Below are 19,547 nucleotides of genomic sequence, written 5' to 3'. Positions count from 1 at the left end.
TACCAGGCTGTGCACTGAATGACTCCCCGGTGGGTTTGGCTGCTTATATACTGGAGAAGTTTTCAACCTGGACCAGCAAAGATTTCCGGGATCTTGATGATGGAGGGCTCACGAGGTGGGAGATTGATATACTGTCAGCTCTTATTGCTCCCTCCAGAGATTCTTGGAGATGTGGTGATGTGAAATATTTGAACTAAAGACAATAGGTGACAAGTAAAAGTATACCCGACTGACACAAGACTGATCTCCCCGAGTGCCCAGTGAACTGCCTGGTATGGTACTGAATTACACAGAGTAGCAAGACCCCAGGTCCCACCCCTGCTCTGTGCTGGATTAACTGATCTCAGTCCAGCCAATAGTAGGGATTTGATCGCTTGGGAGGGAAAAAACTTCAAATCAGTTAGTTTGTAGCACACCAAAGTAATGGAGTGTGACATTGGGGAATAGTGAAGGTCCAATGGAAGAATACAAAGTGAGAATGAACAGCTAAACTAAAAGTACTAAAAGATTATTAACTTTCATACAACTGCAGTAGAAGCAAAATATTCTGGATGCTGGAGATCTGAAATCGAAACAAAATGCTAAAAAATCTCAGCAGGTCTGGCAGCATCTGTGGAGAGACAAACAGTTAATATTTCAAGTCCAATATGACTCTTCATCAGAACTGAAGAGAGGTAGAAATGTGATGGATCTTATGCTGTTGAAAAAGTGGGGGTGGGTCAGGTGAAAGAAAGGGGGAAGTATGCCATAGGTTAGAAACGGCGATGGTTAAATATCAAAGGTGTCATGGAAAAAAAGGCAAAGGGAGTGGTCATGGTAGTAGTAAAGAAACAAACTATTAGTCCAGATAGGTGTTAATAGTACAGTGGTAGAGTAGCTCTGTCTGGAAGCAAAAGCATGAAAACAAGATACGAACTGGCACTTGGGGGAAATAAATGATCAAAATAGAGGAGAGAGTTCTTGGTCTGAAGTTGTTGAACTCAATATTCAGTCCAGAAGGCTGTAAAGTGCCTAATCGGAAGATGAGGTGCTGTTCCTCCAGTTTGCGTTGAGCTTCACTGGAATGTCGTAGCAGACAGAAGACTGAAATGTGAGCAAGATGTTGAATTAAAAGGGCAAGCGACGAGAAGGTCGGGGTCAGGTTTGTGGAGTGAGCAGAGATCTTCCGCAAAGCAGCCACTTAGTCTGCGTTTGGTCTCCCCAGTGTAGAGGAGACCACATGGTGAGCAGTGAATACAGGAAATGAAATTGAAAGAAGTAAATCACTGCTTCACCTGTTTGGGGCCTTGGATAGTGAGCAGAGAGGAGGTAAAAGGGCAGTTGTTATACCTCCTGCAATTGCATGGGAAGGTACCATAGGTGCTGCCATCACCAAATACATCTTGCCCTCCCCTCCCTGTCAGCATTCCAAAGGGACTGTTCCCTCCCTGACACCATGGTCCACTCCTCTATCATCCCAATACCTCATCCCCTTCCCATGGCACTTTTCCATGCAATCGCAGGATGTGTTACACCTGTCCCTTTACCTCCTCTTTCCAGACTGTCCAAGACCCTGAACACAAAGGCCATTCAGCCCACCAAGTCCATACTGGCTCTTTGCAGAGTAATCCAATCGGTCCCATTTTCCTCACTCTATCCCCATAGCCCAGTAAGTTTGCTTCCCTCAATTGCCCATCCAATTTCCTTTTGAAATCATTCATTGTCTCTGCTTCCATCTGTTATGAGTGAAGCAGTTGGTAAAGTGGTGTTATTTAAAAATCCCAGAGGGAAACTTTAAACAACTGTCATAACCTATAATTTTAAGTGTTATGTTTGAGATGCGACTCTAAATTCAGGAATCAGGCCACTAATTCTCAAGGTTTTACGTTGAACTAATTGAAACATTTTATTAATTTACACATGTTAAAATAAATACACATGGCTACAAATTACTATCAACTTTTAACAATTTCCCAAATTAATCTCCATTCAGGCAACATCAACCCGTAGACTTAACCAAAACACCAGACAGAGAATTTTCACCTTACGAATTCAAAGTGAGGTTCTTTCACCGTGGAGCCAGTTAGAGGCTTACAGCTGCCTTTGATCTCACATTGCCTCTGCTCTCCACACCCGAAAACTACTGAAGTTATACCTACCACCATCGATCGAATTCAAATTCTCATTGTCTCACCAGCCTCTTTGAACTTCACCTTTTAACAATGAAACCCCTTTTGTAGTACCAATTTTATTAGTAATATAAACATATGGCTTGGTATCTGCTAGATAGGCATCAAGTTTTCACCCCACTTTGTGAATGCTCTATTCAAAAAATGCAAATGCGCCGCTATCTCTCTTACATATCAAAACTTGTACACATCAAAGCACGTAGACTAGCTGGCTTTAATCCAACTAAGACACACCCACCTACTAAACTTCTATTTTAAAAGAAAAATATATGGGAAATTAGAGTTCTGAATTGGAAACATTAAATACTGGAAAGACACAGCAGAACAGGAGAAGCATATTCGTGTTCCTGATAATGACCCCCCAGCAAAGCTATCCATTAATATAAACTGGACTTCTGTTTTTGTCTTTCTGACCTTTCACCCCGACCCCTGTTCCAATCCCAGAAAATTCTCTCTGGATGAGCTTCTCACCAATGTGATGATCTACTGGGTGACGGGCTCGATTACCTCCTCCATGCGCATGTACAAAGAGAACATGGGGATAGATTTCAGGAACCGGATTGATGCCAAGTGAGTGATGAGATAATTCCTGCTGCATGAACATGAACTGTGTGATAAGGTCAATGCTTCAGGCCCAAATCCAATCAACAGGCACCAGCCCAGTGCTACTCTCCCACCTAACCCAATCCACCGTTTCATGCCATTGGCCTGTGTGGTGGCTACTCTCAGATTATTCACGGTTGAAAATCTCAGGTACCTGCTGAAAGGGAGAAAACTAGAACAGTGAATGCCCCACCTGGTCGACTTGTTAACAACCACATTGTACTGGTGCAATTGGGGTGCATATTCTGAGATGGGGACAGTATAGAGGGAACTTTACTCTGTATCTAACCCCGTGCTATACCTGCCCTGGGAGTGTTTGATGGGGACAGTGTAGAGGGAGCTTTACTCTGTATCTAAGCCCGTGCTGTACCTGCCCTGCGAGTATTTGATGGGGACAGTGTAGAGGGAGCTTTACTCTGTATCTAACCCCGTGCTGTACCTGTCCTGGGAGTGTTTGATGGGACAGTGTAGAGGGAGCTTTACTCTGTATCTAAGCCCGTGCTGTACCTGCCCTGCGAGTATTTGATGGGGACAGTGTAGAGGGAGCTTTTCTCTGTATCTAACCCCGTGCTGTACCTGTCCTGGGAGTGTTTGATGGGACAGTGTAGAGGGAGCTTTAGTCTGTATCTAAACCTGTGCTGTACCTGTCCTGGGAGTGTTTAATGGGGACAGTGTAGAAAGGAGCCTTTCTCTGTATCTAAACCCGTGCTGTACCTGTCCTGGGAGTGTTTAATGGGGACAGTGTAGAAAGGAGCCTTTCTCTGTATCTAACTCCATACTGTAACTGCTCTGGGAGTGTTTGATGGGACAGTGCAGAGGGAGCTTTACTCTGTATCTAACCCTGTGCTGTACCTGTCCTGGGAGTGTTTGATGGGACAGTGCAGAGGGAGCTTTACTCTGTATCTAACCCTGTGCTGTACCTGTCCTGGGAGTGTTTGATGGGACAGTGCAGAGGGAGCTTTACTCTGTATCTAACCCTGTGCTGTACCTGTCCTGGGAGTGTTTGATGGGGACAGTGTAGAGGGAGCTTTACTCTGTATCTAACCCTGTGCTGTACCTGTCCTGGGAGTGTTTGATGGGGACAGTGTAGAGGGAGCTTTACTCTGTATCTAACCCTGTGCTGTACCTGTCCTAGGAGTGTTTGATGGGACAGAGTAGAGGGAGCTTTACTCTGTATCTAACCCCGTGCTGTACCTGTCCTGGGAGTGTTTGATGGGGACAGTGTAGAGGGAGCTTTACTCTGTATCTAACCCTGTGCTGTACCTGTCCTAGGAGTGTTTGATGGAATAATGTAAAGGAAGCTGGAATTCTCTCTCTAAACCTCTCCACCTCACTTTCCTTCTTTAAGAATGTCCTTAAGACCCACCTCTTTGACTAAGCTTTGATCATCTGTTGTGATATTCCCTTAATTTCCCTGGTGTTAACTTTGTTTTGATAATCTCTTGTGAATCTTGTCGGGATGTTAATGGTGCTATACAAGTGTGAGGCTTGTTATGATTCCCCTGAAACCTGTCTCCCTGTCCCTCAGGCTCTGATGAAGCTCTCCTCCTCATTATCTCATGGTGGTTTGCACGTCTGCTTTTTCCGCCCTTCTCTCTTTCCTTTTTCTCTTCCAGAGTCGGAGTCTATGTTCCTGCCGGATTAGCTGCGTTTCCCAATGAGTTGATGCACATCCCACTGGTTTGGGCCAAGCAGAAGTACAAGAAGATTGTGACCTACTCCTACATGTCCCTTGGGGGCCACTTTGCAGCCTTTGAGGAGCCTAAACTGTTGGCTGAGCATCTCCAGCACTTTGTCCGAACTGTGGAAAAGAGCAGCTGAAAATTCCAGATAAGCGTTTTTGTGTGTTTGGTAATGTGATCCCTGTACCTTGGGGAAAGTGAAGAGCTATCTGATAATCAATGCTAGAAACCAGCCTCTGTCATTCACAAGCTTAATAACATTTAATCACTGAAGATTAGAAAATTAAACACTTTCTACCCTACTGAAGAAGTTGGGTTCAGTTTTCACTGTCAGATCCTGTTTCTGATTTCCTTGAAATTATTTCAATGACAGATTGGAAAATAAAGAAGACATTCCTGAAAACAGTTGCCATTTTGTGTTTTAAAATCACTGTCCCCAACTGCCAGCTGTTCTCACTGATTCTCACTGCAATACCGTTCAGAATTAACCTGATCTCTTGTTTTAGAAAGAAAGAAAGATTTGCATTTATATAGTGCCTTTCACAATCTCATGATGTCCTAAGTAGCTTCACAGCCAACGAAGTAGATTCAACGTATAGTCGCTGTACTAATTTAGGAAACATGACAGCTAATTTGTGCACAGCAAGCTCCCACAAACGGCAATATCATAACGACCAGAAAATCTGTTTTTGTGATGTTCATTTGAGGGACAAACATTGGTCAGGACACTGGGGATAACTCCCTTGCTGTTCTTCAAAATACTGCTTTGGGGTCTTTTGTGCCACCTCATCCAAAAAACGGCACCTGCGACAGTGCAGCACTCCCTCACTTCAAAGATTGGGAGGCGACCATATTGTTTGTCAGATGGATCCTAGCTAATGCCTCATGAGCAAAAAGGAGGCTAATCTCTGATTGGAAGTCTCTGAATCTAAAGCCTCTGACTTCAAGTCATGTCATGGTGAACCCTGTCAACCTCGACCTTAGCGAAAAGACGGATGTTGGAGGCACAAAACTAAGTCTGTTGTGGCATGAAGATGCCTACAAGTATTCTGTACCCAATGGTAATGCAGTGTGGACTGCCATAAAGGGTGAAAAAAGAGAAACACCCTGCATTGGTCATTCGGCATTTCCACCCTGCATTGGCCATTCGGCATTTCCACCCTGTATTGGCCATTCGGCATTTCCACCCTGCATTGGTCATTCGGCATTTCCACCCTGCATTGGCCATTCGGCATTTCCACCCTGTATTGGCCATTCGGCATTTCCACCCTGTATTGGCCATTCGGCATTTCCACCCTGTATTGGCCATTCGGCATTTCCACTCTGTATTGGCCATTCGGCATTTCCACCCTGCATTGGCCATTCGGCATTTCCACCCTGTATTGGCCATTTGGCATTTCCACCCTGTATTGGCCATTCAGCATTTCCACTCTGTATTGGCCATTCGGCATTTCCACCCTGTATTGGCCATTTGGCATTTCCACTCTGTATTGGCCATTCGGCATTTCCACTCTGCATTGGCCATTCGGCATTTCCACCCTGTATTGGCCATTCTCTGCAGCTACCAAGCTACCTCGATGTCTTGGATCCTCCTTGCCTCTGGGACCATGCAAAATCAGCCGCGAGAGTGGGGGCAGCAGAACACACCCTTCCCCCACTGTCATCAAATTCCTTTGCATGTGTTTAGTTGTTTGGTCCTTATAGTACTGCACTGGAGTGTCAGTCTAGATTCGATGCTGAAGTCTCTGGAGTGGGACTTGAAGCATTTCCTCTGTATGGTTGTCAAAAGGAAGAATTCTGGCCACCCTTTCCTTCAGGGCATTGAGCCCAGTGGTGTCCTGGCTGAGAATGACTCTTCCTACTTTGGATGCTGATATTCATTACAGACTTACATTTGGATCTTCTCATGAGGAAGATGGAAAGAGGCAACACAGACACAGATATATTTGAACAACCTGGACAAAGTGCTTCTCTACCACATGTTTGAGGATTTGGAAGCCAATATGTGGAGACAGTGCGAGTGTGGACAGGGGTTGTAGGTGAACAGGAATGTTTGAGATAGGAAGTGAGGTATGAATCTGAAGTTTGAGAACAACTGGAAGAGGATTGGGAGCTGGGGCATGACGATTCAGCTAGGAATAAGAAAGATGTCCTCAGTTGTAACCAGTGCAGAATTGCAGGGATGTTTGGCTCACCTGGAATTGGATGTTGGATGGGCAGTCAGATGACAGGAATGGAGGGTGGTGATTGAGGAGTGTAGGAGGGTGGTGATTGAGGAGTGTAGCGGTGTGTTCTCAGTGTAGCCGTGAACAGTGACCCGCATGAGACTTTCCACAGCCTTAAAGAAGTGAGTTTGGACAGCAAAGGGGTGATTGATGGAATATTTCAAAGTGAGGGTGGACAATGTCTCAGGATAAGGAACAGCTGATGAAGAGGGAAGGAAAGATTTGAATTTGTATAGTGGTTTTAAATAGTGTATCATAATTTTGTAGTGCATACAATATTGCAAGTTGCAGAATAGAAGGATGAGTCCAGTGCAGACTGCAGATGAGGTGAAGTTATAGAATTTGGTGAAGTAGGAGCTGACAACATGAAACTCAGTGGGAATGTGAGCGATGAGGAGGGTATTAAGAGGCTTCAAGGTAATGTGGACAGGTTGAATGAGTGGGAACATACATGGCAGATGCAGCAAAACGTGGATAAGTGCAAAGTTATCCACTTCGGTAGGAAAAACAGAATGGCAGAGTATTATTTAAATGGTGATAGATTGGGAAATGTTGATGTCCAAAAGGACCTGGGTGTCCTTGTACACCAATCACTGAAGGCAAGCATGCAGGTGCAGCAAGCAGTTAAGGTGACAAATGGTATGTTGGCCTTCATTGTGAGAGGACTTGAGTATGGGAGTAAGGATGTCTTATTGCAGCTATACAGGGCCTTGAGGAGTCCGCACCTGGAGTATTGTGTGGAGTTTTGGTCTCTTTATCTCAAAGGATATACTTGCCACAGAGGGAGAGCAGTGAAGGTTCACCAGACTGATTCCTGAGATGGCAGGATTGTCGTTTGAGGAGAGATTGGGTCAACTAGGCCTGTATTCATTGGAGTTTAGAAGAATGAGAGGAGAGCTCATTGGAACATATAAAATTCTGACAGGGATGGATAGATTGGATGCAGGGATGATGTTTCCTCTGGCTGGGGGGGCGGTCTACAACAAGGGGTCACAGTCTCAGGATACAGGGCAGACCATTTAGGGACTGTGATGAGGAGCAACTTCTTCACTCAGAGCGTAGTGAACCTATGGAATTCTCTGCCACAGAAGGCTGTGGAGGCCAAGTCACTGAATATATTTAAGAAGGAAATAGATTTAGACTGTAAAGGTGTCGAGAGGTATGGGGAGGGAGCAGGAGTACGGTGTTGAGATAGAGGATTTGCCATGATCATAATGAATGGTGGAGCAGGCTCGAAGGACCAAATTACCTCCCCCTGCTCCTATTTTCTATGTTTCTATGGAGTGCAGAATGACCACAGGCATGAGTGGGAAATTTCAAGTGTTGGGTGAAGACAGGGAAAATTGAGAGAGGTAGCAAATGGAATTCTGACTTCTGCTGGGCTGGTGCCATTTTGGTTGTCCAGCTGTGTGAAACACGGCAGTTTACAAGCTGACAGTCTTCAACCTGATAGTGTTACTGAGAAATCCACACAGGTAAGGATTCTGTTTGTCCAGCATACACAGGACAATCATTTCATTCACTCCATTTACCTAAAGCAACAGAATTATGTGTCAAGCCAACTGTAGAAGTGGGTGTTTAACCAGTGAAAACTGCACAAGCGCCCAGCACAAAGAACTGGGAGCTTTCTTGTGACTTGTGCAGGTAGGACCAGCTGAATATGATAGTGGCTTGCAACAACATAAACAACTAACATTTATATAGCCCTTTCAATATAGTAAAATATCTCAAAGCCCTATGAAGAGGAGCGATATTTCGAAATGTTAAGGGAGGAATTCTTTAACTTAGGGTGTTTCCAGCTGAAGGCAGAGTTGTCAATGATGGAGTGATAAAAACCAGGGAAGCCTCAAGAGGCTGAAATTGGAGCAGTGCAAATATCTCCATTATTTTGTGGGGGGAAGACTTGGAGAGTTACGAAAACAAGGATGAGAATTTTAAAATCAAGCAAATGGCAGGCTGGGTAGATTGGGGAGCACAGGGGTGATGGATGAATGGGACTTGGTGTGAGCTGGATCTGGGCAGCAGAATGAGTCAGTGATCCTGCACATTCTTATCCAGCTCTTTTGGAACATTGGAGTATGCGCTGAATCAACAAGCAGTGATCTCACCTTTACTAAGATGGCCGCACAAGGACGGTGCTATCTTGTGACGTCACAGCCACTAAGATGGCGGCCGCCTACCGGAAGTAGCGGAGGGAGCGAGTGCGCAGTTTCCGTTACCGGCTTGGTGACCAATAAAGTTATTTGAATGTGGAGCAGGCGGGCTGTTTAGAAAAGTGCCTGTTAAACTGTGAAACATTAAAAGTATTAGCCTGAGGTTGCCATGCAGCCGCAATCCGCACCTCCATCACCTGCAGCAGCTAATCTGTCATAATATAAACTCATCTTTCAGTATTCTCGTTCGTTTTCTAATGCAAATACAACGGACAGCTTCATGTGAGGACCGGAAAAGGACCTGCTTCACATGGAGACAGTGGAGGCAAAACAAGTCTCCAAGCGGGCAAATTATCACACAGAATATACAGGACTGGATCAGAGAGAACAGGTAATGTGTCTCTATACAATATACAGGACTGGGCCACAGAGAACAGGTAATGTCTCTCTATACAATATACAGGACTGGGCCACACAGAACAGGTAGTGTCTCTCTATAGAATATATAGGACTGGGCCAGAGAGAACAGGTAATGTCTCTCTATACAATATACAGGACTGGGCCAGAGAGAACAGGTAATGTGTCTCTATAGAATATACAGGACTGGGTCAGAGAGAACAGGTAATGTCTCTCTACAGAATATACAGGACTGGGCCAGAGAGAACAGGTAATGTCTCTCTATAGAATATACAGGACTGGGCCAGAGAGAACAGGTAATGTCTCTCTATAGAATATACAGGACTGGGCCAGAGAGAACAGGTAATGCGTCTGTATAGAATATACAGGACTGGGCCACAGAGAACAGGTAATGTGTCTCTATAGAATATACAGGACTGGGTCAGAGAGAACAGGTAATGTCTCTCTACAGAATATACAGGACTGGGCCAGAGAGAACAGGTAATGTCTCTCTATAGAATATACAGGACTGGGCCAGAGAGAACAGGTAATGTGTCTGTATAGAATATACAGGACTGGGCCAGAGAGAACAGGTAATGTGTCTGTATAGAATATACAGGACTGGGCCACAGAGAACAGGTAATGTGTCTCTATAGAATATACAGGACTGGGTCAGAGAGAACAGGTAATGTGTCTGTATAGAATATACAGGACTGGGCCAGAGAGAACAGGTAATGTGTCTGTATAGAATATACAGGACTGGGCCACAGAGAACAGGTAATGTCTCTCTATATAATATACAGGACTGGGCCAGAGAGAACAGGTAATGTGTCTGTATAGAATATACAGGACTGGGCCAGAGAGAACAGGTAATGTCTCTCTATGTAATATACAGAACTGGGCCACGGAGAACAGGTAATGTGTCTCTATACAATATACAGGACTGGGCCAGAGAGAACAGGTAGTGTCTCTCTGTAGAATATATAGGACTGGGCCAGAGAGAACAGGTAATGTCTCTCTATACAATATACAGGACTGGGCCACAGAAAACAGGTAATGTGTCTCTATAGAATATACAGGACTGGGTCAGAGAGAACAGGTAATGTCTCTCTACAGAATATACAGGACTGGACCAGAGAGAACAGGTAATGTGTCTGTATAGAATATACAGGACTGGGCCAGAGAGAACAGGTAATGTGTCTGTATAGAATATACAGGACTGGGCCAGAGAGAACAGGTAATGTGTCTGTATAGAATATACAGGACTGGGCCACAGAGAACAGGTAATGTGTCTCTATACAATATACAGGACTGGGTCAGAGAGAACAGGTAATGTGTCTCTATAGAATATACAGGACTGGGCCACAGAGAACAGGTAATGTCTCTCTATATAATATACAGGACTGGGCCAGAGAGAACAGGTAATGTGTCTGTATAGAATATACAGGACTGGGCCAGAGAGAACAGGTAATGTCTCTCTATGTAATATACAGAACTGGGCCACGGAGAACAGGTAATGTGTCTCTATACAATATACAGGACTGGGCCAGAGAGAACAGGTAATGTGTCTCTATAGAATTTACAGGACTGGGCCAGAGAGAACAGGTAATGTCTCTCTATACAATATACAGGACTGGGCCACAGAGAACAGGTAATATCTCTCTATACAATATACAGGACTGGGCCAGAGAGAACAAGTAATGTCTCTCTATAGAATATACAAGACTGGGCCAGAGAGAACAGGTAATGTCTCTCTATACAATATACAGGACTGGGCCAGAGAGAACAGGTAATGTGTCTCTATACAATATACAGGACTGGGCCAGAGAGAACAGGTAATGTGTCTCTATAGAATATACAGGACTGGGCCAGAGAGAACTGGTAATATCTCTTTATACAATATACAGGACTGGGCCAGAGAGAACAGGTAATGTGTCTCTATAGAATATACAGGACAGGGCCAGAGAGAACAGGTAATGTCTCTCTACAGAATATACAGGACTGGGCCAGAGGGAACAGGTAATGTCTCTCTATAGAATATACAGGACTGGGCCACAGAGAACAGGTAATGACTCTCTATACAATATACAGGACTGGGCCAGAGAGAACAGGTAGTGTCTCTCTATACAATATACAGGACTGGGCCACAGAGAACAGGTAATGACTCTCTACAGCATATACAGGACTGGGCCAGAGTGAACAGGTAATGTACCTGCACAGAATATACAAGACTGGCCCATAGGGAACAGGGTAGTGTCTCTCTATAGAATATGCAGGACTGGGCCAGAGAGAACAGGTAGTGTATCTGTGCAGAATATACAGGACTGGGCCATAGGCCACAGGTAGTGTACCTCTACAGAATATACAGGACTGGGCCGTAGGGAACAGGCAGTGTATCTCTACAGAATATACAGGACTGCCCCATTGGCCACAGGTAGTGTATTTCTAGAATATACAGGACTGGGCCAGAGAGAACAGGTAATGTCTCTCTATACAATATTCAGGACTGGGCCATAGGCCACAGGTAGTGTATCTCTATAGAATATACAGGACTGGGCCATAGGGCACAGGTAGTGTATCTGTATAGAATATACAGGACTGGGCAATAGGGCACAGGTAGTGTATCTGTATAGAATATACAGGACTGGGCAATAGGATCTCTATAGAATATACAGGACTGGGCCATAGGGGACAGGTAGTGTATCTGTATAGAATATACAGGACTGGGCCATAGGGCACAGGTAGTGTATCTGTATAGAATATACAGGACTGGGCAATAGGGCACAGGTAGTGTATCTCTATAGAATACACAGGACTGGGCCATAGGGCACAGGTAGTGTATCTGTATAGAATATACAGGACTGGGCAATAGGGCACAGGTAGTGTATCTGTATAGAATATACAGGACTGGGTCATAGGGAACAGGTAGTGTATCTCTATAGAATATACAGGACTGGGTCATAGGGAACAGGTAGTGTATCTCTATAGAATATACAGGACTGGGTCACAGGGCACAGGTAGTGTATCTCTATAGAATATACAGGACTGGGCCATAGGGCACACGCAGTGTATCTCTATAGAATATACAAGACTGCGCCACAGGGCACAGGTAGTGTATCTGTATAGAATATACAGGACTTGGCCATAGGGCACAGGTAGTGTATCTGTATAGAATATACAGGACTGGGCAATAGGGCACAGGTAGTGTATCTCTATAGAATATACAGGACTGGGCCATAGGGCACAGGTAGTGTATCTGTATAGAATATACAGGACTTGGCCATAGGGAACAGGTAGTGTATCTCTATAGAATATACAGGACTGGGCCACAGGGCACAGGTAGTGTATCTCTATAGAATATACAGGACTTGGCCATAGGGAACAGGTAGTGTATCTCTATAGAATATACGGGACTTGGGCACAGGGCACAGGTAGTGTATCTCTATAGAATATACAGGACTGGGCCATAGGGGACAGGCAGTGTATCTGTATAGAATATACAAGACTGCGCCACAGGGCACAGGTAGTGTATCTCTATAAAATATACAGGACTGGGCCACAGGGCACAGGTAGTGTATCTCTATAGAATATACAAGACTGCGCCATAGGGAACAGGTAGTGTATCTGTATAGAATATACAGGACTGGGCCACAGGGCACAGGTAGTGTATCTGTATAGAATATACAGGACTGGGTCATAGGGGACAAGCAGTGTATCTCTATAGAATATACAGGACTGGGCCACAGGGCACAGGTAGTGTATCTCTATAGAATATACAAGACTGCGCCATAGGGAACAGGTAGTGTATCTCTATAGAATATACAGGACTGGGCCACAGGGCACAGGTAGTGTATCTGTATAGAATATACAGGACTGGGTCATAGGGGACAAGCAGTGTATCTCTATAGAATATACAGGACTGGGCCACAGGGCACAGGTAGTGTATCTGTATAGAATATATAGGACTTGGCCATAGGGAACAGGTAGTGTATCTCTATAGAATATACAGTACTTGGCCATAGGGAACAGGTAATGTATCTCTATAGAATATACAGGACTGGGCCATAGGGGACAGGCAGTGTATCTGTATAGAATATACAAGACTGCGCCACAGGGCACAGGTAGTGTATCTCTATAAAATATACAGGACTGGGCCACAGGGCACAGGTAGTGTATCTCTATAGAATATACAGGACTGCGCCACAGGGCACAGGTAGTGTATCTCTATACAATATACGGGACTGGGCCACAGGTAGTGTCTCTCTATAGAATATACAGGACTGGGCCAGAGAGAACAGGTAGTGTATCTACAGAATATACAGGACTGCGCCACAGGGGACAGGTAGTGTATCTCTATAGAATATACAGGACTGGGCCATAGGGGACAGGCAGTGTATCTGTATAGAATATACAGGACTGGGCCAGAGAGAACAGGTAGTGTATCTACAGAATATACAGGACTGCGCCACAGGGCACAGGTATTGTATCTCTATAGAATATACAGGACTGCGCCACAGGGCACAGGTAGTGTATCTGTATAGAATATACAGGACTGGGCCATAGGGCACAGGTAGTGTATCTCTATAGAATATACAGGACTGGGCCATAGGGTACAGATAGCGTATCTCTATAGAATATACAGGACTTGGCCATAGGGAACAGGTAGTGTATCTCTATAGAATATACAGGACTGGGCCATAGGGCACAGGTAATGTATCTGTATAGAATATACAGGACTGGGTCATAGGGCACAGGTAATGTATCTGTATAAAATATACAGGACTGGGCCATAGGGGACAGGTAGTGTATCTGTATAGAATATACAGGACTGGGCCATAGGGCACAGGTAGTGTATCTGTATAGAATATACAGGACTGGGCAATAGGGCACAGGTAGTGTATCTCTATAGAATATACAGGACTGGGCCATAGGGCACAGGTAGTGTATCTCTATAGAATATACAGGACTGGGCAATAGGGCACAGGTAGTGTATCGGTATAGAATATACAGGACTGGGCCATAGGGAACAGGTAGTGTATCTGTATAGAATATACAGGACTGGGCCATAGGGCACAGGTAGTGTATCTCTATAGAATATACAGGACTGGGCCATAGGGTACAGATAGCGTATCTCTATAGAATATACAGGACTTGGCCATAGGGAACAGGTAGTGTATCTCTATAGAATATACAGGACTGGGCCACAGGGCACAGGTAATGTATCTGTATAGAATATACAGGACTGGGTCATAGGGCACAGGTAATGTATCTGTATAAAATATACAGGACTGGGCCATAGGGGACAGGTAGTGTATCTGTATAGAATATACAGGACTGGGCCATAGGGCACAGGTAGTGTATCTGTATAGAATATACAGGACTGGGCAATAGGGCACAGGTAGTGTATCTCTATAGAATATACAGGACTGGGCCATAGGGCACAGGTAGTGTATCTCTATAGAATATACAGGACTGGGCAATAGGGCACAGGTAGTGTATCGGTATAGAATATACAGGACTGGGCCATAGGGAACAGGTAGTGTATCTGTATAGAATATACAGGACTTGGCCATAGGGAACAGGTAGTGTATCTCTATAGAATATACAGGACTGGGCCACAGGGCACAGGTAGTGTATCTCTATAGAATATACAGGACTTGGCCATAGGGAACAGGTAGTGTATCTCTATAGAATATACAGGACTGGGCCACAGGGCACAGGTAGTGTATCTCTATAGAATATACAGGACTGGGCCATAGGGGACAGGCAGTGTATCTGTATAGAATATACAAGACTGCGCCACAGGGTACAGGTAGTGTATCTCTATAGAATATACAGGACTGGGCCACAGGGCACAGGTAGTGTATCTCTATAGAATATACAGGACTGGGCCACAGGGCACAGGTAGTGTATCTGTATAGAATATACAGGACTGCGCCACAGGGCACAGGTAGTTTATCTCTATAGAATATACAAGACTGTGCCATAGGGAACAGGTAGTGTATCTCTATAGAATATACAGGACTGGGCCACAGGGCACAGGTAGTGTATCTGTATAGAATATATAGGACTTGGCCATAGGGAACAGGTAGTGTATCTCTATAGAATATATAGGACTTGGCCATAGGAAACAGGTAGTGTATCTCTATAGAATATACAGGACTGGGCCATAGGGACATGCAGTATATCTGTATAGAATATACAGGACTGGGCAATAGGGCACAGGTAGTGTATCTCTATAGAATATACAGGACTGGGCCATAGGGGACAGGCAGTGTATCTCTATAGAATATACAGGACTGGGCCATAGGGAACAGGTAGTGTATCTCTATAGAATATACAGGACTGCGCCACAGGGCACAGGTAGTGTCTCTCTATAGAATATACAGGACTGGGCCAGAGAGAACAGGTAGTGTATCTACAGAATATACAGGACTGCGCCACAGGGCACAGGTATTGTATCTCTATAGAATATACAGGACTGCGCCATAGGGCACAGATAGTGTATCTCTATGGAATATACAGGACTGGGTCATAGGGCACAGGTAATGTATCTCTATAGAAAAAACAGGACTGGGCCATAGGGCACAGGTAATGTATCTCTATAGAATATACAGGACTGGGCCTTAGGGCAAGGTAGTGTATCTCTATAGAATATACAGGACTGGGCCATAGGGCACAGGTAATGTATCTCTATAGAATATACAGGACTGGGCCTTAGGGCAAGGTAGTGTATCTCTATAAAATATACAGGACTGGGCCATAGGGCACAGGTAGTGTATCTCTATAGAATATACAGGACTGGGCCACAGGGCACAGATAGCGTATCTCTATAAAATATACAGGACTTGGCCATAGGGAACAGGTAGTGTATCTCTATAGAATATACAGGACTGGGCCACAGGGCACAGATAGCGTATCTCTATAGAATATACAGGACTTGGCCATAGGGAACAGGTAATGTATCTCTGTAGAATATATAGGTCTGGGCCATAGGGCACAGGTAATGTCTCTCTATAGAATATATAAGACTGGGCCACCAGCCGCAGGTAGTGCATCTGTTAATGGAGTGTGAGAATATTGGTTAGTTGGGGGTATCTTAAATCTCTTTTTAATAATCTAATATTGTAGAGATTTAACATTTAACTGCAAGTACTGTTTAAATTCTAAGTCTCAACCAAGGGCCTAAACAGGGAGATTAACGCTATCCATTCGCAACAGCTGAAATGGTTAATTACGAGCAATAGCTCGAACTGGTTTGTTCTGTACCTCGGCTCAGTCCCTTTGTTTCAGAACGTATAAATTCAGACATTATCAGTGCAAGCAGCGCCAAGTGCGACTTTACTGGAATGTGAGAGTTTGGTGAGCTGAGGGAGTTCAGTGAGGATGGGAGTGAGGCACTCCCTTTTGGTTTTCTGTTTTTTTTCACCTTGCAAGTTCTTGCTCGACTACAGGGGAAGAAGCTAGCTGTTGGTTCAAAATAGTACAGAAAATTGTGGTATGATTAATAAATTACATAAAGGAAAATAAAATAATTGAATAAAATAATTAAGTAATTAACTAAAACACATGGGTATGGCAGGACAGGTTATGTGTCATGGCTGCAGAATTTGGGAGCTCCTGGATACCAGTGTTATCCAGGGCAAGCATGTCTGCAGTAAGTGCCTGCAGCTTGAGGAGCTTCGGCTCAGAGTCCTCCATTAAGCTGGAGGCTGAGCTGCAGACACTGTGTCACATCAGGGAAGTGAGCTCGCTGCTTTTTGTCGGAATGATTTAGCACAGGCACAAATGACAACACAATTTCAAAGAGAGATGGTTAAGAATTTGAAGATTTAAATGGAGATGGGGAAAGGACAGAGAAATGGGAACAGAGTAGTAGATAGATCTGCATAGCTGGCCCCAACACAGTGACCATGGGTTGATAGCCACGTCCTATCCAAATTTCTGTACCATGGGGTGGTCACACCACTTAGGATAGGGTTTTCTGATTTGGAATGTGGTCAGGGACAGGAGGCTGTGACTGCGAGTGAGGCAGGTAAGGGGACCCAGAGTGCAGGAGTGTGAGCCTCCACAATTGAATACAGCAGGTTTGAGTGTGGGGGCTGGAGGGTGGATGAGCTGACTGACCATGGCACTGTAGTACAGGAAGCTATTCAAGTGAAGGGAGGAAAAAGGAATGTCGTGCTAGTTGGGGATAGTATAGTGAGGGGGATTGACACTGTTTTCTGCAGCAAGAAGTGAGAGTCTCGATGGCTGCGTTGCCTGCCCGGATCCAGGACTCGGGACATTTGTTCAGGGCTGGAGAGGAACTGACAATGGGAAGGGGAGGATCCAGCTGTTGTGGTCCATGTAGGTACCAACGACATAGGCAAGATGTTCTGCATAGGCCATATATGGAGCTAGGCACCAAATTAAGAAGCAGAGCCACAAAGGTAATCTCTGGATTATTACCTGAGCCACATGCAAATTAGCCTAGGGCAAAATAAGATTAGAGAAATGAATATGTAGCTCAAAGACTGATGTGGGAGAAGTGGGATCCGTTTTGTGGGGCACTGGCACTCGTACTGGGGAAAGTGGGGGCTGTAGCGTTGGAACAGTCTACACCTGAACCATGCTGGGACTGATGTTCTAGCGAGCTGCATAACCAGGGAAATGGAGAAAGCTTTAAACTTAATGGTGGGGGCAAAGGATCAAATTTGGGAAGGTGTGGTAAACCAAGGAGTAGAGATAAGGCAAGAGAGAAAGGTACTAACATGGGAAATGATAAACAGAAAGTGACAGGAAGGGACAGAGAGTACAAATCTAAGAGTAAATCAGATAAGGCCAGACATTACAAAAATAATGAAGGGTCAAAATTAAAGGCTCTGTATCTGAATGCATGTAGCATTCAAAATAAAACAGATGAACTGATAGTGCAAATAGAAATAAGTACGATCTGATAGCCATTCCAGAGACATGGCTGCAGAATGACATAGATTGGGACCTGAATGTTGAAGGGTATGTGACATTTAGGAAGGACAGGAAGTTAGGGAAAGGTGGAGGGGTGGCCATGTTAATTAATGATCATATTAGCACATTAGAGAGGGATGATCTAAGTTCAGGAAACCAGGATGTAGAAGCGGTTCGGGTTGAGGTGAGGGATGGTAAAGGCAAGAAGTCACTTGTGGGAGTGGTGTACAGAGTTTGCAATTCGAAAAGACGAGAGGAATTTGGTGCAGCTTCATGTGTCTGCAACGATAATGTCTTGGCAAGAATCTTATATATAACCCATTAATATCCACAGTGCCAACCGGAGTGGAACTGCTGCCAAGTGTTGGACGTGAGGGACAAGTGGGACTGCAGGGGGTATGAGGAACAGAGGTGAACACCTGGGAGATACTCGACTGAAACACAGAGTTAAACAGGTAAGCAGTGCAGAGAGGAGGGGGGCAGGGGGAGGCCGGGTCGAGGGGAAGGGGGGTTGGGGTCTGGTCGAGGGGAGGGGGGTCAGGGTGAGGTTGAGGGGAAGGGGGGGTCGAGGTGAGGTGGAAAGGAGGGGAGGGGGTTGGCGTGAGACAAAGCGGAGGGGTCGGGGTGAGGTCAGGGATCGGGGTATGGTCGAAGGGAGGGAGGTCAGGGTGAGGTCAAGGGGAAGGGGGGGTCGAGGCAAAGTGGAAGGGAGGGGAGGGGATTGGCGCGAGGTGGAGGGAAAGGGGGGTTGGCGTGTGCCCAAGGGGAGGGAGGTTCGGGGAGGGGATGGGGGGCAGGGGAGAGGGGCGGGGAGAGGGGGGCAGAGGAGAGGGGAGGGGGGTCACTGCCTAAATCGGTGGTTGAGGCTGAAACGCTCAACTCATTAAAAAGGAACCTGGACCTGCATCTGAAGTGCTGTAACCTGCACGGCTAAGGACCAGGGGCTGGAAAGTGGCATTAAAATGAACAGCTAGTTTCTTCTGTTTGGCCGAGGAAGACATGATGAGCTGAGTGACCTCCTTCTGCGTCATAACTTCTCTATGGTTCTAGGGGGTGAGGCCGGTTCGAGGGGAGGGGGTTTGGGGTGAGGCTGGTTCGAGAGGAGGGGGTTTGGGGTGAGGCTGGCTGGAGTGCGGGGGTTTGGGGTGAGGCTGGTTCGAGGGGAGGGGGATTGGGGTGAGGCTGGTTCGAGGGGAGGGGGTTTGGGGTGAGGCAGGCTGGAGGGAGGGGGTTTGGGGTGAGGCCGGTTCGAGGGGAGGGGGTTTGGGGTGAGGCTGGTTCGAGGGGAGGGTGCTTGGGGTGAGGCTGGCTGGAGGGTGGGGGTTCGGGGTGAGGCCGGTTCGAGGGGAGGGGGTTCGGGGTGAGACCGGT

The 19,547-nt window shown here is 45.6% G+C and overlaps 2 protein-coding genes across 4 annotated transcripts in view; both read left to right on the top strand.

Moving 5' to 3' along the window:
• The window catches only part of LOC144681091 (epoxide hydrolase 1-like), a 48,456-nt gene extending 43,600 nt beyond the window's left edge, over window positions 1-4,856 (top strand). For both annotated transcript variants that reach the window (XM_078542816.1, XM_078542815.1), the window contains exons 7-9: window positions 7-115; window positions 2,613-2,738; window positions 4,388-4,856. In XM_078542816.1, coding sequence (XP_078398942.1) covers window positions 7-115; window positions 2,613-2,738; window positions 4,388-4,592 — 440 coding nt within the window. In that variant the 3' untranslated portion in view covers window positions 4,593-4,856. The remainder of the gene's footprint in view (window positions 1-6; window positions 116-2,612; window positions 2,739-4,387) is intronic.
• A 4,103-nt stretch (window positions 4,857-8,959) lies between these two features.
• Window positions 8,960-19,547, top strand: part of nvl (nuclear VCP like) — a 143,942-nt gene continuing 133,354 nt past the window's right edge. The window contains exons 1-2 of one of the 2 annotated variants that reach the window (XM_078542809.1): window positions 8,960-9,222; window positions 18,511-18,631. In XM_078542809.1, coding sequence (XP_078398935.1) covers window positions 18,575-18,631 — 57 coding nt within the window. In that variant the 5' untranslated portion in view covers window positions 8,960-9,222; window positions 18,511-18,574. Of the gene's footprint in view, window positions 9,223-18,454; window positions 18,632-19,547 lie in introns of those variants that run through there. The other variant, XM_078542810.1, reaches the window with a different exon arrangement.

The sequence above is a fragment of the Cetorhinus maximus genome, chromosome 5, assembly GCF_964194155.1.
Source record: "Cetorhinus maximus chromosome 5, sCetMax3.hap1.1, whole genome shotgun sequence".
Taxonomy (NCBI): domain Eukaryota; kingdom Metazoa; phylum Chordata; class Chondrichthyes; order Lamniformes; family Cetorhinidae; genus Cetorhinus; species Cetorhinus maximus.
The sequence above is the reverse complement of the archived record's forward strand: the minus strand, read 5'-3'. Positions and strand labels throughout refer to the sequence as shown.